This window comes from Heliangelus exortis, chromosome 2, assembly GCF_036169615.1.
Source record: "Heliangelus exortis chromosome 2, bHelExo1.hap1, whole genome shotgun sequence".
Taxonomy (NCBI): Eukaryota; Metazoa; Chordata; class Aves; order Apodiformes; family Trochilidae; genus Heliangelus; species Heliangelus exortis.
Window position 1 is genome coordinate 9008154 of NC_092423.1, and position 25758 is coordinate 9033911.

Genomic DNA, 25758 nt, shown 5'->3' on the forward strand with positions numbered 1-25758 from the left:
TCTTGGTGTGCATGGGTGGACATCATCCCTCTTTGGGCTGTCTTGGTGCTGGAGAGCATGGAATGGAGTTTTATGTAGGGGAAGTGAGCTAAGATGAAGTGCTGGCTCGCTGGGATTCCTATGGGATTCAGATCTGAGCTGCATAACAGTGCATCCCTGGAGCAGTCAGTTCCCAGCTGGGGATGATGCTCCCCCTGATGCCAGGTCTGTCACCTCCTCCCCAGGTGGGACTCCCTGTGCTTCCTGAACCTCTTTTTCCATCCCTGTGAGCAGGGAAGTTTAAAGAGTTGCTACTCCCCGGTGTTCAAAATAAAACAGTGGATTCTTCTCATTGCTTTATTAAAGTAATTTTAAAGCAGCAACACGCCTGTCAGGAGACGGGCTGTGACTGCAGCACAGAAAACAACACTGATAAAGGGAAACCCCGCTGGAAATTTTTAACTAGTCTTATACATGACAGTAGATAAAATTTTCTAATCTGTGGACATTTTTACGCTTCACAGATTTCCTAGCTAAAAGCTCAGAATTTTTCAAACTTGGGTGTCCCCCTCCCCCAGCAGTCTGGGCTCAGCAAGCAGGGCTGCAGCCCCCCCTGACCCCCACCCTCCCCTCCTGTTCTCCACGGGGAAACCTCCCCAGCTCTAAACCTTTACTGGGAATATAGCAGGAGCCTCCATCCACCCCTGCTTCTTGCACGCTTCCTGGGTGAGTAAAGGGTGGCAGCTACTTGACTGCAGCCTTCCAAGACCACCTATAGACTTAAGCCTGTTAAATTAACCTTAATACCTTCATTATTCCTCTGCTGGATGGTAACCATCTGGCCATGACTTCATGTTGCAGCTAACCTAGGCTTCTGCTTGGATTGCAGCTGAAATCCCCCAGGTTTTTTGGCCACACTGTCACAGCACTGGCCAAGGCTGGGACAGGTTTAAGCTGAGCTGTGTCTCCCCAGCATCAGGGAAGGATGTGGAATGGGGAATCCCATCCCAGCTTAGCCCAGAGGCAAAGCCACCAACTCTGCCAACTTTCCAGTGAAGACACCAGCAAAGCTCTTCCCTTCTGGCTGTCCTCTGGTGTGCACACCCATCCCTCCATGAGTACAAGTGGCTGGGAAACCAGGTCTCTGCAGGTTCCTACACACTGTTCTTGGCTTTTCTCTTGCACAAGGATGCAGTTAAAGAAGTTTAATTTTCACTTAAAACAACATCTAACATGACATCAGTAGCATAGATGCTGCCTAAGCTGGAACTTCCACAGCTCTCCAGTTTTCCTTAGGGTGCAGATTTTGTGCCTTCTCTGCCTACTTCATCCCCATTCACTCCATATGTATCTAAAGCTACTTACCCTGAGCCCAGCTACAGGGCTGCTTCTCATGGACCCATTTACTGAGCCCTCCTCTACAACATTCTGACATTTCTGCCCTCAAGGTCCCACGTTCCCATCTCCACTTGCACAAGAAAGGATGAAATATGTCATGTGGTCCTTGTGGATGGGAGTTTGGGGTGACATTGCCTGTTCTCATTCAAGAGCAATAGATTGTTTTCTTTTCTCATCCCTGGACAGAAGGTATTACACACTTTCATTGCCTGAAAAAGCTCTTTCCACCACTGTTAGGAAATCCTTGATCAATGACACAAAACCTTTTGGGGAGAGAACCGTAAGTTAGCAGACAAAAAGAAAAGGGTTTATTAGTGAAATGCTGGGCTGGGCTGCTGTGTGATTTTATGATGTGATTTCTTTTTTTTTATTATTTCTTAACAGAGCTTTCAGTTGCATGCTGCACTGCTTTTTGAATGCCCAGGAAACAAGAACTGAGCAGGAGGTTTTGTTCAATGATACTGATGGATCAGAATGTAACATAAAGCCATGGCAAATTGGCCATTTGAGGTGTATTTTGAAATATGGCACAGCCCCTTGTAATTCCCCACTTACAGGAAGCACTTCAAAGCATTGATCCATTAATGGAGCATACATCTATATGCCTAAAGGTATGTTAAGAAGCATGATGCCCCATCACTGGAAGTGTTCAAGGCCATCTTGGATGGGGCTTTGGGCAACCTGGTCTGGTAGGAGGTGTTCCTGCTCATGGCAGGAGGGTTTGGATTTTTAAGGGTCCTTCCAACCTAAATCATTTGATGATTCTGTGTGTCATATATATGTGTATACTTCAATTTATATGTCATGATTAAAGAGGGTTTCTAGGAGCACCAGATCCAAAGGTCCAGAAGAGTCTCACTCCAGTTTCTCAGGACAAAACTTCTATGAGAGTGCCCATGCTGAGCAAAGACATACTGGTGTAGCTGAAAGAACTTACATGATGGATCAAGAGCAGATGTGATCCAGGTGAGTTCTGCAGAAAGAAGAGCAATTGGCTGCCCAGGAGATTTACCTGTTTTGCACCAGTTTTTCTATGGCAATGCACACTCCCAGCCTATGTCCTGTATAGTATAAATCCTGCTCAAGACTAGTGAGAGCAGAGAGCCTGTCCCAGCTTCAGGGCCCTCACTCTTATTAGTGATAGCTGTAACTTACAGACTGGGATGTCTGGGACATGGAAAGGGACCACAAAGCCCATGGGCCTCCCTTCTGCAGCTCAGTGATCCCCAATAGACATCTTCAGTATCCTGGCAGCTCTGAGAAAGCCAGGTACTGCCTCTTCCTCCACTTTGAACAAAGACGACAGCATTCAACCTTTGCAAAAGGCATTCTGGGAATGCTGAAGTTTTGGTGGGTTTTGCTTTTTCTTTCTCAAAAATTCTATTTCACACATTTTGAGCTGCTCTCCCACACATCCACCTTCATACCTGCCCAGGGGAAGCCATCAGAATTTCATAACCTCAGCTAAGAGCAATCTAAACTGAGCTTCCTTGCCCAGAAAAACCTGACTCTGAGTAACTTAGCAATGGTGAAAAGAGACCCAGTTGATAAATAAACATCACCAACTAATTCTGTGCAGACTTATCAGCTATCACTTACCAGAGGCAGAGGGGATTATCACCCCAGCTGGCAGGAGCAGCCGCCTCTCTGCTGCACTTCCAGGTACCAAAGGTCAGCTTCTTCCCGTGGCTTGCAGGGACTCCCTGTGTTCCTCCAGGGACTTCAACCCCATTTTGCAGAAAATGAGGAGCTGGTTTTACTGAAACACTGAGAAATGTTTAGATATGGAGGGAAACGAAAAGTAAGAATGACTTTCTGGTTTTATCTTAAGGGCATGGGTGTCCCTGAATCATCCTTTGTGTAGAGCTGGTAGGACAAAACCCAAGTCTGGCTGCTTTTCTGTTCTGTGCATGAAGGCACTCAATACAACTAGATGTTATTTTAGCTAAAAGAAAAAGTTTAGAGTAGTTGACTTCTTGAATTAAGCCTTATTTTCTACAGTTAAGCCTTTTCTACTTTCTAGCTTGGTTTCTAGAATGTTTCAAGGGGTGGTAAATCCAAATATTCCAAGCACATACATATTTTTATGAGCCATCTTCTTTAAGGATACATTTGATCATGCCTCGGATGCATCTGTATAAATTTTCCAAATTACTGCAAGCATTCATGAGTGCTTTTCTACAGCAAAAGAGCACAAAAATCTGCAATACCAAAGTCATCTGTTTCCAAAGCAAAGGCGAATTAATGGGGATGGCAGCGTATGAAAAAAACCATAGTACAAAACCAGGCATACCTGCATGCCATGAACTAAATACCATGAGCATAAATCTGTGCTGAACCCCAGGCACCCAACCCCCCAAATATTTGCCCAATTCCCCATCCCACGGCAACAGATTCCATATGATATTCCAGAGATGATTGTGAGAGTATTACCCCACCTAGCACTGCTGAAGAAAGGCTCCCACGCTGAAGGGAGTCACAAATAATTAAATGTTTCAAAACACAATGGATATGACATGCTTTCAAAATAGCATCTATAGAATCGCTTCCACTAGGGCGAGGAGCTCTCAGGAGGGAAAGCCCTTTCACTCACTTCAGTTGATTACCTGTATAAAAGGGCTTAATTTCTCTGGAGCGTTTCCTTTCCAAATCACCTCTTTTTTACCAAAGCCATTGCAGCAGGAGTGGCAGGTCCTTATACAACCCATGAGATGATGTTTCCCCAGACAGAAAGATGAGGACATAGGTCCTGGTTAGATTTAATTTTTAACATGAAATTAAGGGAAAAAAAAAATAAAAGAAGAAAAATGTTAAAAAAAAAAAAAAAAAAAAAAAAGGCAAAAAGTTGCCATTCCTTAGCTTGCAGTTCACTGATAAAATGCCCAAACTATGAATCAGAAGTCATCTTAACCATGACTTAAGAATTCAGATCAAGGTGTTTCAGTGATGTCTGAATCAGGGATGTCATAGATCTTTTTCTTGGAAATTACCTTTTCTACCCCAATTCTGCTAACATATACCTATGGAGAGAGAGGTGCCTTCTGACATCCCCTGGCTGTGAGCCAGCCCAGATCCTGGCTCCCTTCAGCATCCTTTTGGGAGGTTTGCCTAATTCCCTTGGCCACAGTGCTCCAGCAGTCACTTGGAGGCTAAAATGCTCACATTTCTTTGGTGGTTTCCTGGAGTTGTGTCCTAAACTGGCAGTGCCATTTTCAAAGGCATTTTGATGAGAGATACTGGATGGTCAATGGTTTCAAAAGGTTGCCTTGTCTCTTTCAGTGCTGAAACTGTTATTGGGGAACATAACTCCAATCACCTATTAAGAACCTCTTGTTCAAGTGAAAATAATTTCCTTAAAAAATAGCTTAGTACATTAAAATCCACAAATAAATATTAAAAAAAAAACAACGTGCCATTATAAAGCTGCTCAGAACAACTGCCCCTTTGCCCCTGCACACAATGGCTAATTCAGGATCTGTGTCCCACTGACAGCAATAGTTCTCTCCATTTTATCTGATGGAAGCCAGATCAGGGCATTGGATACTTCTGTTTATTACCTTAACATGCTTTTAATTCTTCAGTAGCGTATATTTATATCTGGACCTCCTCGGGGTTTTATGCTCTTTCTGAGGATAATTACAGCCTGTTAGGAAAATGCCCTTAAGTTCTATAAATACATTCTCTGCTCTTCATTTTATACAGATGTTTTCTCTGGGATTTTGTCTCATTAAAAAAAAAAATACTTAAAAATTGATATGCAAGGGAGTGAGATTAAAAATGCAAGTTTTGGGTAGGCATGCTTTGCTGAAATGCTCATGGATTTGTGGACTTTATCAAAGGCTTTATGGGATTTTTTACAAGCTTGAGACAAATGAGGGTAAAACACATGTATTTTCTAGAGAAACTTGGTGGAGATACATGCAGCCAGTCTGAACTTTCTAGCTGTCAACATTACTTTTCAGAGGGAAGCTTGCATGGTAGCTGGCTATTAAAAATAGGATGTTAATGTCTCTTTGTGTACACAGGTATGAGGCTGGTGCCAATAGGGATGCATCTGGGTGAGGACACACACAGGTTTTAATCCCCAGGTTTGAATCTGGCATTTCCTGGGTGCTGATGTTCACCCTGGAAGGCAGGGTCTGGCTGACCTCAGTGTCCTTCTCTTGGAAATCCCTGTTTGTGTTGGAGGAATCTTGTCCCTCATCACCTTTGTTCTGTCTTCTCAGGAAAAAAACCCAAACCTTGAATCACTGAGCAACTAAACAACTTAAAACTTGGATAGTGACAGAGATAAGAACAAAAGAAGAATAATTAAGCATTGAAAATCCTATGTGAAAATGACTTCATTCTCAGGTGGGTATAAAACTAATATACGTGAGGGACATTTGAAGAGCACCAAAGGCTCATGAGATACTGCAGTGAAATTTAGACCACAGCTAATTTTATCTTCTCTGATGGAATGGTTTTTCCTTTTATCCTCCAGTTTCCAAATTCTCAGGGCAAAATCTGATTTCTTTTATTTTAAAAATACCTTTTTTTATTATTAAAATTATCTGGATTAGAAACATTTTTGGGCAAAAGCTGATTTTCTGTAATGTCTTTATGCTGGGTCATTTATGGTTGGTTGCTTGCTTCATGGTTAAGCCTATTGGTACTGCTGAGATGCCACCACTAAATTACAGTAACTTAATGCATCCTTAGTTTGCCTTCCTTCAGAAGAGTCCGGACAGGGCAGAACAGAATTATTGAAGAAAGATCAGCTTGCTTTGTAGCAAAACACAAAATCCAGTTTCTGTGAAAGTTTCTGTTTAGCTTTCGTACAACAAAAATCTTGGAAATGTCTGGGAGTGGGGAAGCATTGGATTCCCCCAAAAGCCAGGCATGAGTTCTCTGTAAAGGAAATAGCATGGTCCAGATGATGGCAGCAGCAGGTTCTAGATCCACTGTCAACCAGGTGAATCACATAGTCAGAAATGCCTCTGTTTGCCCATTAGAATGTTCAGAACCAGCAACCCTGCTACAGAATACATGCTGGGGGCTGAGATGGGCTTGGGTGGAGGTCTTTGTTTCCATTTGGACTGTCTGGAAGGATTTGGGGAAGCAAACTGCAAGGATGCTCTGTGTCTGTATTTCATCAGCATCTTTAAGGTGTTGGCCTATGTCTTTAGCTTCTCCTTGTGAAATAGTGCACACCAATAATGTGGGTGGCTCCCAGAATGGGAGATCAGACCTGTTCACACCCTGGGGATATTGGAAGTGACAAGAATATCTAAGAAGAGCTTTAGAAGTACAGATTATCCTCCTTACATTACCAATCTGCCTTTTGCTGAGGGCTGCCTGGGAACAGATTTCCCACTGGATTAATTAATTCTAATTATGACCTTCCATCATCTACCCATAAATTGGCTTGGTGTGGACGTAGGTGAGGTTTCAAATACAGGCTGCACATTAAATATACATATATATATATATATATATGTATATATGTATATCCTTCTGTGTGTACATACACAGCAATTCTTCATCTGTGACTGCACGGCAACTGTGCTGGATGCTGTGTGCACACACACCACCAAAAGATATTCCTCTCTCCATTGAATAATGAAGCCCAACCAGGCCAACAGGGAGGGAGGGAGTGGCATCTTCCAAGTGACCTGTGTCTTCAATAGCAGATGTTGGGTTTGGGCCAGATATCTTTTTTTCTTGGTTGTTTTTTCAGCAGAGCCACTCCCTTTCTGCTTTCCTTTAACCACAATCAATATTAGTTTTGTCTCTGGGTTAATTTCCACCTCTCAGCTCTATATTTCTTTGCTTCCTATGCACTCCAGGATCTCAGCAGCATGTCTTGGGGATGCAGCAGTTCCTTTGAGGCTATCCTCAGGGCTGTTGTAGAACATCACTAAAAGCACCCACAACCTCCGCTCCCATTACACTGCGGAGCATGAAAGAGATGGATATATATTTACCAATGATATATAAATTAATATTAAGAATACTCTTTAAAGTAACACACTGGGTAGGGCCTGAGGAGTGCGAAGACAAGAAAAGGACTAAATCTTCCCTCTACAACTTGCCTCATGGAGTGTGGAATGCACAGTGTATCTTCACATGATTAAACCAACATCCTGGACTCGACTGGACTGGGGGGATGGGGTTGCCCTGTTCTTGTTATTGCTTTCCCTTGGCAGCATCAAGCAGGCTATACTCTGTCTGCCAAAAGCCATGGAGGTCTCAGAGTCTCAGCAGGGAGCTCAGCTACTGCTCCATCTCTTGTGTGATGTGTACAGCACTATCAGAACTCAATCTTGGCCAAGTCTTCTTTTCTCTCCAGGAAGAGTTTTGTAGAAAACTGCTTTTCACGTAAGGATTTTGTCAAGAAGATTAAAAACCCCAACCCAAACCAACCAAACAAAACCAAAAATCCAAAACCAGAAACAAACAAAAAAAAATTACTAAAAAGGAGAGAAATAAATAATTCTCCTTTTCCTGATACTCTGCTACAAATCTTCTAGCACAACAGTTGCAGTGAGTATCAGCTACTGCTTGTAATCCATATGTCTGGAGCCGTCTGTGTTACAGTCTGGATTAAGGCAACCAAAGCCCATCTGATCTTGGTTGTCAATAAATCACATGGACCCAGAAGAACTCATAGGAATCTCAGGAATTGAAAAGCTATAGTTACCTCTGGGTCTTATAATATTTCCAGTGATTCACGGAAAGTTTAAGACTCGTGATTTGTAGAAAACTCGTAACTACCCTGAAAACTACAGTCATACATACACATACCTATTCTGAAAATGCTCACAGTGGGGCTGTTTCAAAAGTGTAAAATGGGAATTACAGAAAATTCCTGAAAAAAATAGGAGAGGACTAGCCACTCCTTTATAAGCTTATTTTTCTTATTTTTTTGAGTGAAAAACAATACTTTACAGTCTCATAACACTTTGGTGATGCTTAGAGGAGCATTACTCCTTTTAACAGTTTTTTGCAAGATCAGAATAATGAGCAAGTAAAGAAAAGCTTAATTATTTTATCTAAGTTAAGGAAATACATGATGGAACAGCTCCTCTTTAAACAGAAGCTAATTTTTTAATACCACAATAACTCCCACAGTTCCTCCCATAACCCAAGTGTAATTTTGTCCTTGACCAGTTTTAGGGGAAAAATCGAGGAAAAATAAAAATAAAAATAAAAATAATAATAAAAAAAATCCCTGCTTTTCTTCTGTCTCTTAGTGAAGGTCAGGCCAATTTTGGGGCATCTTTTTGGGAGAGCCTTGCCTGAAAGAGTGCCTGCCCTGCAGCCCAGAGGTGTAAGAGCAGTAGTGCAGTCCCACCCCTGCGCTGCACAGGGCTACATGTGGGAGGACCTCAGGGGGCCTGAATGAGTCTTTTTAGGTTTTGGCTGCTACTTCATATTACTCTGTGCAAAAACACATCACCAACACATTAATAGAGTGGGTTTTGATGTCCAGAGAGCACTTCTAAGAGAAGCCTCTCAGGTATCTTTTTATCTCTCTTCTTTCAAGAGAATGAGAATGTCTACTAAAGACTTTAAGCTCCTACATGTGAAATATTTAAATATGGGGATTTTTTCTGCCTTTTTTAAATATTTCTTTTTGTTTAAGAGAACACTTGCTGTTCATTTCATGGCTTCATGCTGCAGCTGGGAGCACAACTCCTTCCCTTTTTAATTTTCAGAGGCTACTTATTACAGATGTACTGAATGAGCCCCTGAGATGCTCTGCTACAGCATCCCCAAATCACATCCCCACTCATTTCACAACCCAGGACTGGAAACCCAATGAGCTCTGTGGAAGGTCTGGGAGCCCACAACTTGGGCAAATCACAGGGGTGACATTCTGCAGAGGGTTTGTGAGAAGCTTTCATTGATCCCAGCACAACGTGATGCAGTTTCACCTCTCTTGTGCTCACAACGTGCCACCTAGGCGTATCCTGCTGCTGTTATGAGACATTCAATGGCTGCACAAGTAATTTTTCCAGTCTTTTATAACACAGTAATGCCTTTATTTGATTGCAAGAGCAAGATCTGCCCTGCCGGATATTTTTTGCAGCTGAAAAACCAAGACAATCAAATCAGGCAGATGCAGAATAGAGAAAATAAGGACTTCATGCCAGAGAGATGACACTCTGAATCACATGCCATTTTAGACACAGGAAATGAAAATCCCAAAGGGCCTCCAAAGAAATGGAAAGTCATTTAACATTTCGATATTTCTGTATCAAAATCTCCAGGTAACAGCCAATACTGGTCTTCATCAATTTAAGAGGCTTAGCAGTGCCACAAGGAGACAGAGATGAGGACTCAGGATCCAAATCCTGGCAGCAACAGGGAGGACAGCAGGTGCTTTATTTGCCTGGGAGATGAGTGGTGTAAAACCCCAGGAGGGAGGTCACTAGTCAAGCCTGTAGGACACATTGCACCAAAGCTGCTCTTTGCCATGCCCCCTGCAAGGCCTTTAGCAATTAAATGAATTGTTCAACTCACCAATTAGCCATAAGCTAATGCTTCTGACTCCAAAGCTGTCACACTTTCCTCCATCCCCTCCCAGCCTCAGCCATCACTGAGGATGTGAGGGTGCAAAGAAATCATGAATGTATGACTAAAGAGTTTTGATGGACAATATGGAGATAGGAAACAGCTATATTTATGTGTATAAAACCTGGCAGAAAAGGTGTTTCCCTTCCAACAATCCCAAGCAGCCCAGCTGGGGTGGTTTCTCCTCCCCATGGAGAGCAACTGCAGCTGGTAACCAGAGGCAGAGCAAAGAAGCCAGTTTGGTGGTAGGGAGACACACAAACAGCTCTTCAGAGCCACCTGGGGAATTTAAAGGAGGAATGGGAAAGAAGTGAGTATGATCTGGTAGTGGAAAACCAGCAAGGACCAGAGGACATGAATTGACCTGGTGGAACTGCAGAGCTCATCAGCTGGGGCTCTGAAGCCCGGGTCAGCCTCCTCTTATCTATGGTCTGGGAAGGGAGAAGATTTGCTGCATGTGGGCATCCTGACCAGGATCAGAATGATAGCAGTGTTAAGAAAAGATCAAAAAAAAAAAAAAAAAAAAAAAAAAAGGCTTGCATGTGCTCCAGCTTTGCTGATTTCAGAGCTGACTTAAGCCAAGAGCTTTTCTGACACAGGTTTGCATGTCCTGCTTGGCCACTCCTGGCTTGCATCAGGGGTTGCTACAGCCCTGGTTGTGATGCTTGCTCTGAAAGTAGCTGGAAATGGCTGAACCATGAGCACATGGAGAGAGACACCTGAGCATGAGCTGCCTTCCAGGGTGCTTTGTGGTGTTCTTTTTCATCCTGAATCACACAGACCCATGGTCCTGGTACAGTGAAGTGAGTGCTGCAGCTTGTCCAGGTCAGCTGCTGAATTTGTCAGACAAAATTCCAGATTAGACCAACATTTAGTCAGAGCTGTTAGTTGATCAGCATTTCACTGTGGAGCCCTCACAGAATATCAAAGAGTCTAAGTTTCAGTGCCCTGAGGTTAGACAAAAAAGCTCAAAGAAACACAAAGCAGAAAACCTGAGCATCCCTGACAGACGACTTTGGGGACAGGTAACAAAGAAACGCAATCAGGATATGGGCTATGTGATAAACCATCCCATTTTTCCTGGAAAACATGTCCATGCAAGAGGTTGAATTGTATTTGTCTCTGAAAAAAGGTAAGGGTGAAGCACTGGGAGGAAAGTAACTGGAAGTGATTCTCATGAAAGAAAAACACAAGAGAGAGATGTGCTCACTTTCTGGCTATAGCCCTGCTTAAGGGATGTTCAGAGAAATGCCAGAAGCCAAGTTTTCCCCTTTTTGCTGCCACAGCCCAGTTAAGATCTGTTTGTGGGAGACTGTAAGCAACAGAACTGATGGGCAGGTAAATGAGAGGTCTTTAATGCCTGCCAAACCTCCTGGATCATTTAACTTTAGAACCTTTAAAGTGACTTCTGACAGATGAAAGCAGATTCTCTTCATTTGTTGAATGCAAACTGAAACATCTCCAAAATGTTAAGTCCAACTGTGGGGCTAAAAAAAAAAAAATAAAATTATAGCTCAGAAGTCACCTTGCAGATTTCTGCTGTGGAAGACAGAAAGCATGAGCTTCATTGCTGCAGAGCCAGGTTCCACATGCTGAGGCTGTAAGAGCATTTTACAGCTCCAGTAAGCAAACAATACTACATCTGATGACATAGAAGGTGATGTCTGTTGGCTCCCTTAAACACTAAAGTTTGATTTGGTCCATCAGGGGAACTCAGGCTAGGAAATATGGAAAGCTAGTGACTGAAAGGTAGCCAGAAGAAATAGAGAAGGCAGTGCAGAGGGCTTATGGCAGTGCTGGAGGAAGCAGCAAATACTTCCAGTGAGCACTGAAATTCAGGCAGTCACCCTCCCTTCTGTTTCAAGTCTAGAGATAATATAGCATATACTAGAAAATAAGTTAGCCATGTGCATGTAGACATAGGAACCAGCAGAGATCCAAACATGTTATGCTACAGGTCTCATCACACTGAGAAGCAGTCAGGAATGTTCTGGATGAAGACTTTGCTTTTATTGCTGCAACATGGTTTTCTCCATAATCTTTGATCCTGCATGAAGTACAACAGCATCCAGTCCATGGCAGAAATGGAGCCATAAAGCAGTTGTGTTGTGAGTTGGAGCAGTGCTATTGAGTTGATGATCCATAGGCAGCAGTCCTTACAGAGAGCTGTGCACAGTGCACAGCAAGCTATGGAATGGAATACTAAATGAAGAATTACAAGGGAGACTTGTGCTATGCCTATGGATTACAGAATTAATTTTATGCTACCTGTCCAGTTTACTTTGGCTTTGGAACAAGTAAAGTCAGTGTGCAAAGGAAATACTGGAATCTGGAAGCCTAAAAATATAGTTTTGATTCATGTAACATCCAGTATCATCATCTCACAAAGAACATATCCTCACCCTGAACAGATGGGTCTATCTATATTAAAAGCACAATCTTTCCAGTCTTGAATAGGGGAATACACTGATAGCTGTATGGAAGTTAAGTATCTCTGCTTGTTTCAGATTTTTCACTGAAGGATGTAGTAAAGGGCATATAAAAAGCAAATATAATTTTTTGGAGGAAGGGAAAGGGGGACTGACAGTACAGCCTTTCTGGAAAGTCTTCCAAGAGAGGATTAGGAACTATGGATGGTATTTCCATAAGCTCTTGTTTTTGGCCTGACTATGACTCCCAGAGAAGCTGATGGTAAATCTGCCATTGTATCCAAGAGGAACAGACTTGAGACAGCACTGAGCAAACTGAAGATCCCAGCCTTTGACTCAGTAGTGTAAATATTTTGCCTTTATAATCAGAGATTAGTAAATTCAGGCACATTATTCAAAATGCAATTTGGTAGCTGCTTCACTGAGCAGTATCCACACACACTGAGCATACTTATCTCCCACGCTTTTAAAAACTGCTTTGTGCTGTTAAGGAACAAGGACATAAATCACAAAAGCCATTGCAGTCGGTGTCATAGTGGGTAATCTCAGCACAAAGGAGACAAACGGGTCACAGACATATTATTCCTTTTGCACCCTTTAGGATGCTCCCCCCAGGGAAGGGTGCGTGGCTGTAGGGATGGGTGCTAGGAAATCCAAACACTGCTGGTGGTGGAGGGGTTTGTTTCAGTGTGGAAGCTGGAAGTGGTGGTTTCTCATGTTGTCCGTCTGCTGTTTTTAATGGGAATGGAAAAGACCTGTGGGGAAAAAAAATAAATCCCTGTTCGTGTTCAAAGTCAAAAATATTGCTGTGTATAGAGTGAATTTAATCCACTCGGTAGGAAAGTCCCTGGCTGAAAAGATATCCAATAAAGATGCTCAGATCTGCTTAACTGAGTTGGACAGTGGATTGTCTGTAGGTGTCTGTCAAACATTTGCAGCAAAGATCAGGAGACAAGTGCAACATCTTTACCTTAGCAGAAGCCAGAGTGGTCACAAACAACTTAGATACCTAGAGACACTGTTACTCACAAAATGTTTCATGCACTTAGTGCTCTAGGAAGAAATGGGTTTTCAGACTGACATTTTAGGCAGACAGAAAAATGTATTTGTGCTTTCCTGAAACACTTCATTTGAGTAAAACAGCCCACAGAACCATACCAGTCTTCATCTAAGGACCCTGCCCTAGCTATGTTCTCCTGCCTTGTTGCTGAAGGTTGGAGTTTGAGAATTAGTTGAAGGAGTTAAATCAATTTCTTGATAATAAAGAATTTCTCTAACTTCAGATTTTGAGATTTATCAGGACTCAACATGCTGCTTAAAAATGCAATACTGGAAATTGTCAAAGAATTAAATCAGGAGGAAGTCCAGGACTTGAAACTGATGTGTCCAGAGACTGAACTGTACTGTTCTGATGAAGAGAAGAACAGGTCAGCTGCCATGGGAATATAAGATGCCAAACACCATTGCAAAATTGTGGTCTGCAGCTTTGCGGGGTAATAGCAATATTGTTTTATATAACAACAGTTTTAATAGTTGGAGCTCTTCCCCAGACAACCTGGTAACACTGTAGCCTGCAGAACTGACATTTTGCTTACACATTTTGCACCTGCTGCAAGTTCTGACCTTACAGTTATATTTAACCTGGCCAAGACTATTAGCTGAAGAACAACTTTTCATGTCACACACTAGATTAAATCCTGTCCATTGACTTCTCTGAGTGTCCAAGACAGCAGTAAGAAGTCCATCCATCTCTGCAGTTTGATCTGACAGACACTTGACTCAATGAGCTTTTGCAACAGAAAACTCTCATTGGGAAAAAAAACCCCAAGAAGCCAAAGATCCAGCACAAAGACAACTGGCTGCAGATAAATCATCAGAAAACACATAAGAGAGTGAGGGATGAACAGCACCAGTAGTTTTTTGTCTTTTTAGTTCAGAGAGCAGTAGAGAAGCGACAAGGTTTTAATTTAAGAATTGTAGGTTTTGATGGATGCAAAGGAAGTTTGCCACCAGACCACCAAAGTGACTTTTAGGAGATGTGTAGCTCCCTGATAAAAGTTATTTTAATGGAAGGGCCCATGAATGCACTCCCTGACAGACCTGCTGACACTTTCAGCCCAGGAGAACCTGTTACCCTCAGACATCCCTCAGCAGCTTCATGAATCTCTGCTTTGGCAGCTGGAGCAGCATCACTGATGGATTCATGAAGCCTTCTCATTATTCTGGAAATAAATTCCAGATTTTGATCTTGGGCTTGAAATGATAACCACAGCTGGCATCAGTGCCACAGATGTGTGTGTCCTCAACAAGTGGGATGCTTCACTCCAACTTCACAGTAAGGAGAAGAAGCAAGGAAATCTCTCACAGTCACATCTGCTGGCAGGGAGCAAGAAGAAGCAGAGATGATCAAAATAACTGCACTGCCCTCATGTGAACAGGAGATCAGCATCCAACAAGGTTTCCATGAAACCTGGATTCCTGTTTCAGTGCCTCTGCTTGTTTTCCTGTATGGTCATCAAAATCTTCTGTCAACCTCTGAGGTGATGCTTTGCAACCCTGTTTGTCCCCAGCCCAAATTCACTTCCTTGGCTCCATCTGCCTGCAGGTACAGTGAACTCAGGAACCTCTGGACACAAGTATCATGGTGCTTGCTCCACCAATCCTTTGAGTCAAAAGGCCCTATTAAAAACCAGCACAACCATCCAATGAATTCCTCTTCCTTAAAACCATTGTTAACGCTTCTGTGACCCAGAAAGAGAGGCATTTGTCAGATTAAACAGTAAGGATAAGACATCAGGGGGATGGGGAAAGCTGCCCTCCAGATGCAGCGTGGAAGAGTTGTCTGCAGGCCCACGTAATGGGAATGTGGAAACCAGGCTCCTCTGGGAGCAGGGCTGGACGTGCAGCCTGAAGGAGAGACAGAAGGAGAATTGTACTGGCTCAACCTAAAGTAGCTGAAAAAGGATTTCATTCACACCCTGGCATTTCCATGGATCACTTGAGCACAGGAATGACAAAGTGGTGCTGCTTAACTCCAAAGAGTAAACTTTCTGGACAACATCCAGTGTCATTATTATGAATAAACTTAAAAGTAACCATTTCCCCCTGAGCTGAAAAAAAACCCTTGCCCCAATCCTTGGGTGAGAGGGAGGATAGAGCTGAGGTGCTGGCGACTAAGTGCTGCATCTTGCATCACACCCTGCCCTTGACCTAATCACTGACTGCCAAGTGGTGCTGTATCCTCTCACCGTTCAGAAACTCCAGACATTTCCATGTGGTTTGTACTCCTGCCAAGTACTGTAATTTGATTTTTTCCTAATGTCTGTTTAATCTGAGCTTTTGCTGTTTGACTTTCTTCCTCCAAAGGAATTCCCTCTTTGTGATGGCACTGGTGTGTGGGCAGAGGTGCTGGTGGTGGCCAGAAGTCTCCTCTCTTCTTCACTGAACTGTCACCCTATGCACTGACAGTAATGCTTTTCCTTCTGAATGGATGCTGCCCCTGTGATTAGTACACATTAGCCCACCTCAGAAGGGAGAAACAAATTCTTTCAAAAATAGATCCAGAGGATACTTTTGTCCCTTATCTCCAAGAGACTGAGCGTGTTCTTCCTTCCAACACATATGGATCATATCCAAGAAAGGACCTGGAATTTCCCTGGGGGTTTGGGCATGCAGGGATGGGACAGGAGGGGACAGGGAAACTGGGATGGGATGGTGGGGAAGAGAGTGGCATCTAAACTCTTCTGCATTGCAAATGCCAGCTGCTCTCAGGTCTTCAGGGAGGGGGAGAACCTTGGAGGGGGGGATGTGGTGTTTTTTTGGGCATGTTTCCTCCCACCAAAAAAGTGGTGAAGGGGCTGTTTGCCTCAGGAGATGATTTGTTGGGATTTTTTTTCCGCCCAGAAAATGCAAACCCAAGCACACCAGCCCATGCTGTGTGCTGGGACTGAGCCCAGCAGGTTAGCCTGTCTTGGCTCCCATACACCTCCTGTAGGTGCCTCTCAGCTATATATTAAGATGCTTCCTTTTATTTCTGCCTGATAACCCCACTTTCCTTGTGAAACCTGCAGAGGAGCCAGTCACGGTGTACACTATGGTAAAAAACACTCTGTTGAAAAGAGAATCACATCAAAATGTAAGTACTGTGCCTTGTGTTAGAAAAAAGCTTGAGCTCAGACATTCCTGGCATCTTGAAGTTTTGCAGTTGGAAATCTTGGCCAGTCCAGCAACCACCACCATGGAGGTTTGTAGGATGGCTGCAGGATTTGCCTCCGGGCTTTGTAGTATCATGCAGATAAATACAGTGAAAGTATCTGACTTTTACTGCAAGGGGGCTGCAGGGAGGGGAGGACTTGGTCCTGCCTCCAAGTGCTCTGGAGGTCTCTGCAGCTGCTGGCTCTTGGCACAGTAAAAGAACCACAGTGTTAATGTTGTTTTAGAGAAATAATGGCTACAAACCATAGTGGTCAATCAGCAGCAATCTGTAAAGCAAAGAGTGGGTTTTAATAGAACTGGAGTTGAGCAAGCCTGAGATGGAAGTGCAGATCTGCCTCAATTCCTGGTAGCACCTTTGAAAGGTGCATGAGTCTTGCTGGCTTCAACCTGCTGGAAAAGCAGGAGGAAAAGGCATCTCTGAGAAAAATTATTTCCTTTATATATCTTTGAACTTGCTTTCTTCTGATGATCACAGCATCTCCCTTCCTGGTGCTGCTATTGCTAGGTCCACCACAGTGGGTAGGTATGGATGATGCTGCTGAAATCTATAGGTGATTGACTGCAAAGCACTGAGGAAGTGCATGTGTAACCAAGTGTGGTGAATGAGCCTGAATCAGTCCTGACATGGCTCTCCTCAGTGGCCTGGCCTGGGTGCCTAGACATGGTTCTATTCTCATTGCTTTCTGGTATGATAGAGCTCCATTAGCTGATTTTTTATTTTTTTTTTTAACCTCCTCTGACATTTACTGCTTGTCTATTCTGGGGATTTAATTCAAATTATTTGAGGATGTGAATTTAGAGAGGAATAATTATTCTTGATTAACTCCCCATGTGGACAGTCTTGTTCCAAAATAAAAATGCTTTATTTCAAATGGGTCTAATTGACTCCAAGAAATCAGTAGGTTGTTTTCTCTAAGAAAAGGGAAAGGAATGTTACAAAATGGAGAATTTTTTTTGCCTCTACGTTTTCTTGAAAAAGACAAGGACTTTTGAACATTATGAAAGTTAACTGAAAATTACTGTATGTTATTATGTATAATTTGCACCTCTGATAAACTGAATGCTGTTAAAATTATTGTTCCATGAAAATAATTACAGAACAGCCAACATAATTAGACAAGAAACACAAAATCAGAGGCAGAAATGTAGGATGATACTCTGACTGGGAGGGCTATATGTTGGGAGGTTGCCCTGAGATGTGTTTTATTCTGTCCACACACCTGCAACCAGTCTGATTTGATGGAACCAAAACTGATTACAGATCATAATAAGCTTCACAGAAGCTTAAACAAACAAAAAAAATTTCTCAGCTCTAGGACGAATTTTCTGTTCAAAACAAATTAAAAAAATGAATCCTAGAAATACTCTGCTGAGGAATATCAGAGATCGGGGTGCTAAAATATGTCCAAGAACCCTGATGGTGGAGGCACTGATGCTGATGATGCCTGTGGTACCCAGAAAGAAAAGCTGGGCTCAGGCAGGTGTCACACATTGGCTCAGGCATTGACCTCATAACATCCATAGCATTGAATTTATCTCATCCTAGACATCACTATTTAAGAGTATTAAAGTGTTTGTCTTACAGGGGACAGTACAGAATACAGTGAACATTTTAGGTTGTAAAGTTTTTAGATGGATACAGACACATCTCATATCACATCTTTTGATTATTGGGTAAGGAGCTGGTTCCAGCCTTGTTGCTTACTAGCACAGATGTGCTTACCTATCCTCTTCTTCCTAAATAACTGCTCTGTCCAGGCAGCTATCCAGCCTTGCACATCAATGTCCTCCTGGAACTAAAAAGCTATCAGAGATGGTTCATGTGATTCTTCAAAAACCTCTCATCAGAGGCAAATCAGCATTTTCTGAATAAAAAAAATAATATCCCCTCCCAACAAACAACCTAGAAAATTCAAGACATTTGTGTGAATGAGTAGATGGGAAATCTTAGTCTGGGACATCCCAGACAAGAGTAGCTACCAGTCATAGCCTATTGGAAAACATGATGTAAAGTCTTTTTTTAGGTTCCTGGGTTTTTTGGTGTTTCATCCCAGTGCAGGATTGTCACTCTATGAAAGAATATTTTTTTTCCTCTCCTGTGGCAGAAAACCATTTGCCACCAAGTAGCAATTAGCAGTGAAGCAGTGCAAGCCAGCCCCTGCATTGCAGATCCAGTTTTGAGAGCACATAGGAGCATGCTGAGATCATGGTAACACAAAGGGCTGCAGTGCAGCTCATGTGCCCAAAAACATGCAGAGCTCTGCAGAAACAGAGCCTGAAATTGGAACTCCTGCAGTCGTACCAAGAGAAGTTGGGTTCTTAAGCTTAAAGCTTGTCGAGTAGGTCTTTTTCTTTGCTTTTCTGTCATTGCTTTCAATAGTGTGTTTCACTGACCCCTCTTCTTTCCCAAGGTGGAAGAGCAATCAATAGACTGGAGACAACTACGCCACTCTTTTAAAAATTATTTGACGTGTTACACAGTTAGCAGTTCAGCTGAGAAGAGAAATCAAAAATCCACATCCATCCATTTTCTACATCCACCTCAAGGTACACTCTGAACCCTTTGAAAGTTTCCCTGCTTCTTGAAGAGCAAAATCCTCTAATTATCCAACCCATCAAGCTAATGGATAATAAGAGTTTGGCCAAAACCCCTAAAGAGCTAAAGGAACTTAGGTTTTCAGAACACTGAGGTAGCTTGAGCTTCCTAAACCTTACAGAGATGGGAGACCTGTTACGTACAGAGTGTGGGCAAATACCCTTCACTGCACATCTCACCCTGACTGTCACCTTCACCAGGTCCAGAATGAGCAGGAGGAACCCCAGCCCTTCTCTGGCCCGTGCATCCCCAGCTCTTGATGTGAGGGAAAGTGGTGGGTGCACAGACTTTATTGTGGGATGGAAATTGGATGTGGCAGATGCGAAGATCTGAACTCAGGAGCTCAGAAAAGGTCTCCAGTGCCACACTTTAGATATGGAATTAGTAACTTTGGGAACTGAGCTTGGAGGCCTGAGTCACTCTGAAAGTAGGACTTTAAAATGCTTTTGTAAATTTTAGTCAAGGTGAATTGATACTGAAGTCTAAATCCACAGTTAATTACAATGAAGTGGAAATTGTTCTGAAGAGATTAGGGATGAGCTTTTGAAGGAGACCTCTGAATTTTAAGTAACGAATTCTCATTGAAAGTCACTGGGTTTGGGCATCTGACTCCCTTGCTCACTTTTGAAGATCCCAACCAGGGTCTAAGACTCATTCTTCTAACAAACCAACCAATATTAATTTCCTGGTAAAGCAATCTTCTGATATCCCCAAATTAAGACAACAGAGAACTACTTTTTTGTTTTGTTTTATTCTCAAAGGCTAATACTGAAACAATATAGAAATAATTGTGAAAAATAAACTACAGCAATTTAGATATTTAGTTTTCAAATCAGTTGACAGGCATAGCAAGGAAATGTTTTTGCCTCTGAAGAAATAAATGTAATAAAATACTGTTCAAATAACGTTTAAGTGATGTGATGAAAGACAGGTTCACGAACCCTCTGCTATGTTAACACTTAGCAGCACAGGACATGGATTTTGTTTAAGAAATGTGTATTGCTAATATTGGGGTCAACATATGAATAAACAAGAATGGTGGTATGCACTAGAAACAGGCTTTATCATATGCTTCATAATCTGTATGGCTTTACTTATGATACCCAGATCTGCTGCAGTTGGATCCCGTGTGTCTGTGTGTCCACAGGCAGCTGGACACACAGCCTTCCTCCCCCTAAGACACCATTTATGTGCTGAAAGGACTTTCTTGTTCAAAGTGAGGAAGACACACTTGTATCAGCCCTCTATGGATGCCAGCCCACATCATTAGAGACAACAAGGCCCAAGGGTTGGGGTGCTGAGCTGGGACCACCCCAGGAGACACTGCTTGTTCTGCTATAGACAAACTTTGCAATACCAGGTAAACCACTGCTCCCTCCTCTCAGTTTCTCTTAGTTGTTAATCCTATTTAACCAGAAGCTGATCTCTTGCTGTTGGGCACAATGGTACCCTAAGCCTGAAGTTCTCACTGACAGTAAATATAAACTTCTGGAGCCGGGCTTCAGACGACTCAGGAATCTTGGTCAGCTTCTCCTCCTGATGCCTTAGAAAGTTGTGGCCCTTTCCCATACATAATATTGGACAGCCTGGCCCTCAGTCTTTCTGAGTGATAGCTTGGGAACAGACATGTAAAGCCGGTATTAAGAAGCATCATCTTGAGAAGGCTGCTGCCATTTACAAAGAAGAAGAGGCTTTCATCTTCATTATACCTTAAATACTCTCTTAAGCCTTTTAATTTATAGACAGCAATGATGGAAAAGTCCATTATCTGAGTAAACAGTTCTCTGAAATATTTGATAAATGACTTAGCTCACCAAGTGTTTCCAGAGGCTTTTCTATTTACATGTACATAGTGTGGTCTTTATTTTCCATGCTGCAAAACACAGAGAGTAAATCAAGTTCTATTCCTAGAAGCTGGCAATGTGGGGGCTTGGTTCAGTTTCAAGGGGGCTTGACCACCTTCAGTTCCCACCATGGGCAATGGAAGCTGAAGGCATTCAGCACCCACAAGAAGCTCATGGATGGCAATGGACACTATTTGGACCTCCAGTGTAATGTCTGATTAGATAATGGTCTATCTCTAGGCAGAACGTATATTCTTGCCCTCTTGTTCTCCCTTTTTCCTCCTCTGTCTTAATAATGTATGTAGCTCTGATTTATTTTTTTATCAAGATTAACAATGGAACAATACTGCTTCAAATATTAAAAAGGCAAAGAAATGTAGGTACTGAAAAGGAAGGAAAATACCTCAATTTCAAGCCTAAAGATTACTTTGGGTCCCAGAGGAAGCAGAAGCAATTTAGTGGCTGATACCCTTAGCAAGAAAAAAGGTTGTAAGATTAAGACCAACTGCTGTTTGGATAAGTGGTTGGTAATTGCACATATCAGCAATTATGTGCTGTCATATCATTTTTCTGTTACCTTACTCCTCTCTTGTGTCCCGTCAGGGTTTACTTGGAATGACCCTACATCTATGGTCCTCTTTGGATTCACCTTCTTAATGTCATACAACAGTGCCTGGCAAGTTCAAAGAAAAAAGAAGTCATTATTACAGCAGATGCCTGGTGGAGGTGCTCCTCTTCACAGATGTAGCTAGAGGCTACTGCTATAATTACCAGGCTTCCAGGACAAGCAATAAGGAAAGAACTCCTGAACCCTCAAAACCCCTCTTTGTCCTACAGCTTGGCAGGGGGAGAAGTGGATGTGTGGGGGGCAGAACTTAAGCTTTAGCAGGGAGATGTTTGAGAGGGATAGGAGAGGGTTATCTCTGTGTGTGGCTGAGATGCTCTCCCACCCAGGTGATGCAGCACCCAGCTCCAGGCCAGTCTGGTTCAGAGGGAGCTGGACAGCCCTGAGGCTTGCTTGGTCAGGGCAGTACCAGTTATTTTCCTGAATCCTCTTCAAATGGCAATGGGAAGCTTGAGTTCACTGGATGTAGGCTGCTTATAAGTCATGCCTCAGCTGGGGACATTTCAGAGGGTAATGGTGGCCCAGCCCTGAGATGAGGAGTGGGGGTCACTTCTGGAGCTTGACAGAGCCTTTGCATTGCCCAGAAAGGTGAACACCACCAGAAACATCTTTTGTCTCATGGAAGTAACTGATTGATTGCTCAATAAAGTGTGAGAAGATAACAAGGTCTGCTCCATCTAAACTCACCTGCTCGTTGCCTGAGGGGAGCCTCCAGTTTATATGGCACTGGTTGCTCCCATGGTGCAAAAAATGTTCAGCTCACTAACCAGATTCAGGCAGGAGATGTGAGGGGTGCTGCCTGCACCCTGCCTGTGGTTTGTCTACAGAGAACAGGCAATAGGCTGCCTCTCAGGTGTCCTGGTACTGACCTTCAGTGATGCCTCTGAGGGCAAAGAGTTTATAGGGATGTAAAGGAGAGCAGGGCTTTACATGGGGACCCACCACACAAGCAGGGAGAGTCCTGACTCTGCAAGGCCATGATGGTGAGAAGCTCTGGGAAGAATGTGCAAACCACTGTATCAGGCTGAGGGAGATGCCAAACCGCAGCTGAACACAGGAGTCTTAGCAGTGATAGCTTATGGAGGAGCTAATACTCTTTGAAAAGCAGATAAAAGATTCATCAGCACAGATGAAGATATGAGGGCTTGGGCTTAGACAGTCTGTACTCCTGCCAAGAAATTGTGTGGAAGGTAGAAATGAATTTAAAAGGTTGAGTAGGGGCCAACAAGTCAATAACTGAATAATCCCACCCAGATAGGAAACCAAAGCATAAACAAGAGTCTCCACATACTGACGAGTTAGCACTGGTTGCACTCTGGAAAGGATCCTAAAATAACAGAGATTCCTGGAGACAGAATAAACACATCTCTCAGTTGTCATCCTGAGCAGAGGGTAATTGCCTAGATGTCTGATTGACTCACAGCTAGAACTAAATATGTAGTTCTCTGACATGCTGTCACCTCCTTTGCTGTCCGTCTTGAGATTTTTCAGTAAAGCACATCAGGAATCAAAGCAAATGTCCACAAGGAAAGATGCATCTCGACCTTGAACTTTAATCACCAGCAAAGGGCTGAAAATGTATTTAAAAGAAGCAAAGTTACCACATTCCTGAGAGCAACATTTAATCTCAGAATCCCCTGGGGGCTTGTGCACACACAATCCAACCTCCCCAACAGGGGAACAGTTGCAGCCCCTGTCTGAGGGCTGGGGACTTGGCACGGAGCTGTCTGAGCTCCCCACTCAGACCATGACATAGTCCTCAGTTTCACATCTGATCCCCATTTCCTTGCCCAGGGTTTCTTTCAGGTATTCCTTCAGCATTTCTCTTGCCATTTTGCAGTGCTGGAAGAGACAGAGAAGCAAAGTTCCCAAGTTAATCCTCCTTCTAGTTTTAGCAGCTCTTCTGCCCCAAACCTGAGTGCTTGATGACATCTCAGAGCCACCACAAAGCTCTTGGTTAGTGATTCATATCAAGCAATCCTGTCTGCCCTACTTTGTGCTTTAGTTCCTTTCAACCTCAGAACTGGTCTCAGTTCAGCAATGCTAAATTTCATTTATGTAAATAGAAGACAACCTACTCAGAATCCTTAACACTAGAACATTAATAGGAATTTTCATTCCTGGAATTTGCATTCATTTCAGTTTTGGAAGTTGCAGGGAGCTGAACAACTATCAATGTAATACTGATTTTCAAAAGTAAAATGACCTGGCCAGACCCCAGGCTGGTCCATGTCCTGAGAGGAATGGTGTGCTGGTTCAGAGTTTAATTCCTAGTAGATATATATGTATATAAATACTAAATGCAATGAAGTGGGAATTCATGAAAATAACTGTTTGTTTACATATTATACACTAATGTGTAACAGATTTGTTCTATATTCTGTGACAGCTTAGGTACTCAGCTCAAGCCAGAACTAACCTGGCACATCCAAGGTGATAGGCAAATGTTTTAACAACTACCTTTATAGGTAACTATTAAAGAAAGCTAGCAGAAGATGAAGGTAATGCTGGAAAAGTTCTAAGTCTCTGGTCTACCATTATGTATTTGAGGAAAAATATATAAGAGCATCATCAGGAGGCACAGGTATCAGATGTATGATTAATAGTGAGAGGATAAATCATGGATGTGGGGTGATCTGCACCACAGGGTGAGCTGCACCTGAGCAGTCTGTGTGGTCAAACACAAAGTAATTCCTCAGTCAATGAGGAATTCCAGAGGAGCTTCCACACAGGCTGCACTGGAACCAGATGAAAGCCAAAATGGCTAATGCCAAACCTGGGGAAAACCTGCAAGTGGCAGACTGGGGGGAAGGAGGTCCCATCACCTCCCACCATGGCTCTGCTACCAGCCCTGCTGTGAAACTGCCTGCAGGGCAGCAGCCCAGCATTATCTTCAGGTGATGGAGCAGGTGAAGCTCTGAGAAGGTCCCCAAAGAGACCAGGAATTATGGCATGGGGCAGGTGGAGGGACAGTTGATTCCTTCTCCCCCAAAATAAGGGACACTGGAAGCACAGGAAAGCTCAGGCACAGGGTGAGGCAGTGGAAAACACACACCTGAAATCCCAATTGGTGGCCCAAGGACAAGACTATCTTCTCACTCTTCATTCAAGGATTCACACGACAGTGAATTCCTGCTCAGAGTGAGCTTGTGAGGCTGATTTACAATCTTGTCCCCTCACCTTGTATCCACCTGTGCAGCAAAAAAGCATTTTCTAACAGAAACTTCAATGGAGCTATCACTTTGTGAGCACCACGAGGATGCATTTGTACAAAGCAACCTGTCTAATACATCTTCAAGATAGAAGTTTGAGATGTAGAGAATTTTATCTGGAAAAAAAATACCAAGCATGAATTCATGCACAAGAGGATAACTTCAGACCTATCTACCTATCAATTCAACTCCAAGCTTTATGTAGATAGAGGAATCAAGAGGGAGATAAAGGAAGCAGACGCATGATTTCTGCAGGCAGAGAAGAACAGGATGTCTCTTGAAGCATTGCTAAACCAAGTTTTGGAGAGAAAAGTGGCTATTACCCTGCCTGTGCCTCCTGCACTCACAGGCACGACCTTGGGGTTGAAGGGATGTGCTCAGCTGAGTCAGCCACATGTGCCCTAGGGGACTGGGATGGCACATGTCCTCACTGAAGCCACCTCTCTCTATACCCACATTGACCTACTCATCTTTCACTGTTCTTTTACTGTAGGAAGAATATTACAGCAACCGAGGGAAAAAGGGAGTGGGATGGAAAGCAGCACAGACAGGAGGAGCCCAGCCCAAGCAGAAAATCAGGTGCTCTGTTGGTGCTCCCTTGGTCTGATTTCATACCAGTGATGATCAGAAATAAATGCAGTGATTTAAAACCAGAATAAATGAACATAAATTAAAAAACAGTATAAATGAATACCAAATTTTATTTGTCATCAAGAACCCTCACTCACAGAGACTGCAAAGGCAGAAGACTCTTCATTCATTTACATATTAAAACTCAACAGATGATGAAGGAGAAGCAAGTACTGGACACAGGAATAGCAATTTTCTTAGTTATATTTATTAATTTTCTTTTTGCCCAGTAAACTGCATGCTCAACAGAAAGGTGACTGTTTCAGTTAAT

The 25758-nt window shown here is 43.0% G+C and overlaps 1 protein-coding gene across 1 annotated transcript in view; it reads right to left on the reverse strand.

The window, feature by feature from the left end:
• The window catches only part of CNPY1 (canopy FGF signaling regulator 1), a 41506-nt gene that overhangs the window by 10061 nt on the left and 5687 nt on the right, over positions 1-25758 (reverse strand). The window contains exon 2 of the mRNA XM_071738700.1: positions 21598-21693. Within this exon, the coding sequence (XP_071594801.1) occupies positions 21598-21693 (96 nt within the window). The remainder of the gene's footprint in view (positions 1-21597; positions 21694-25758) is intronic.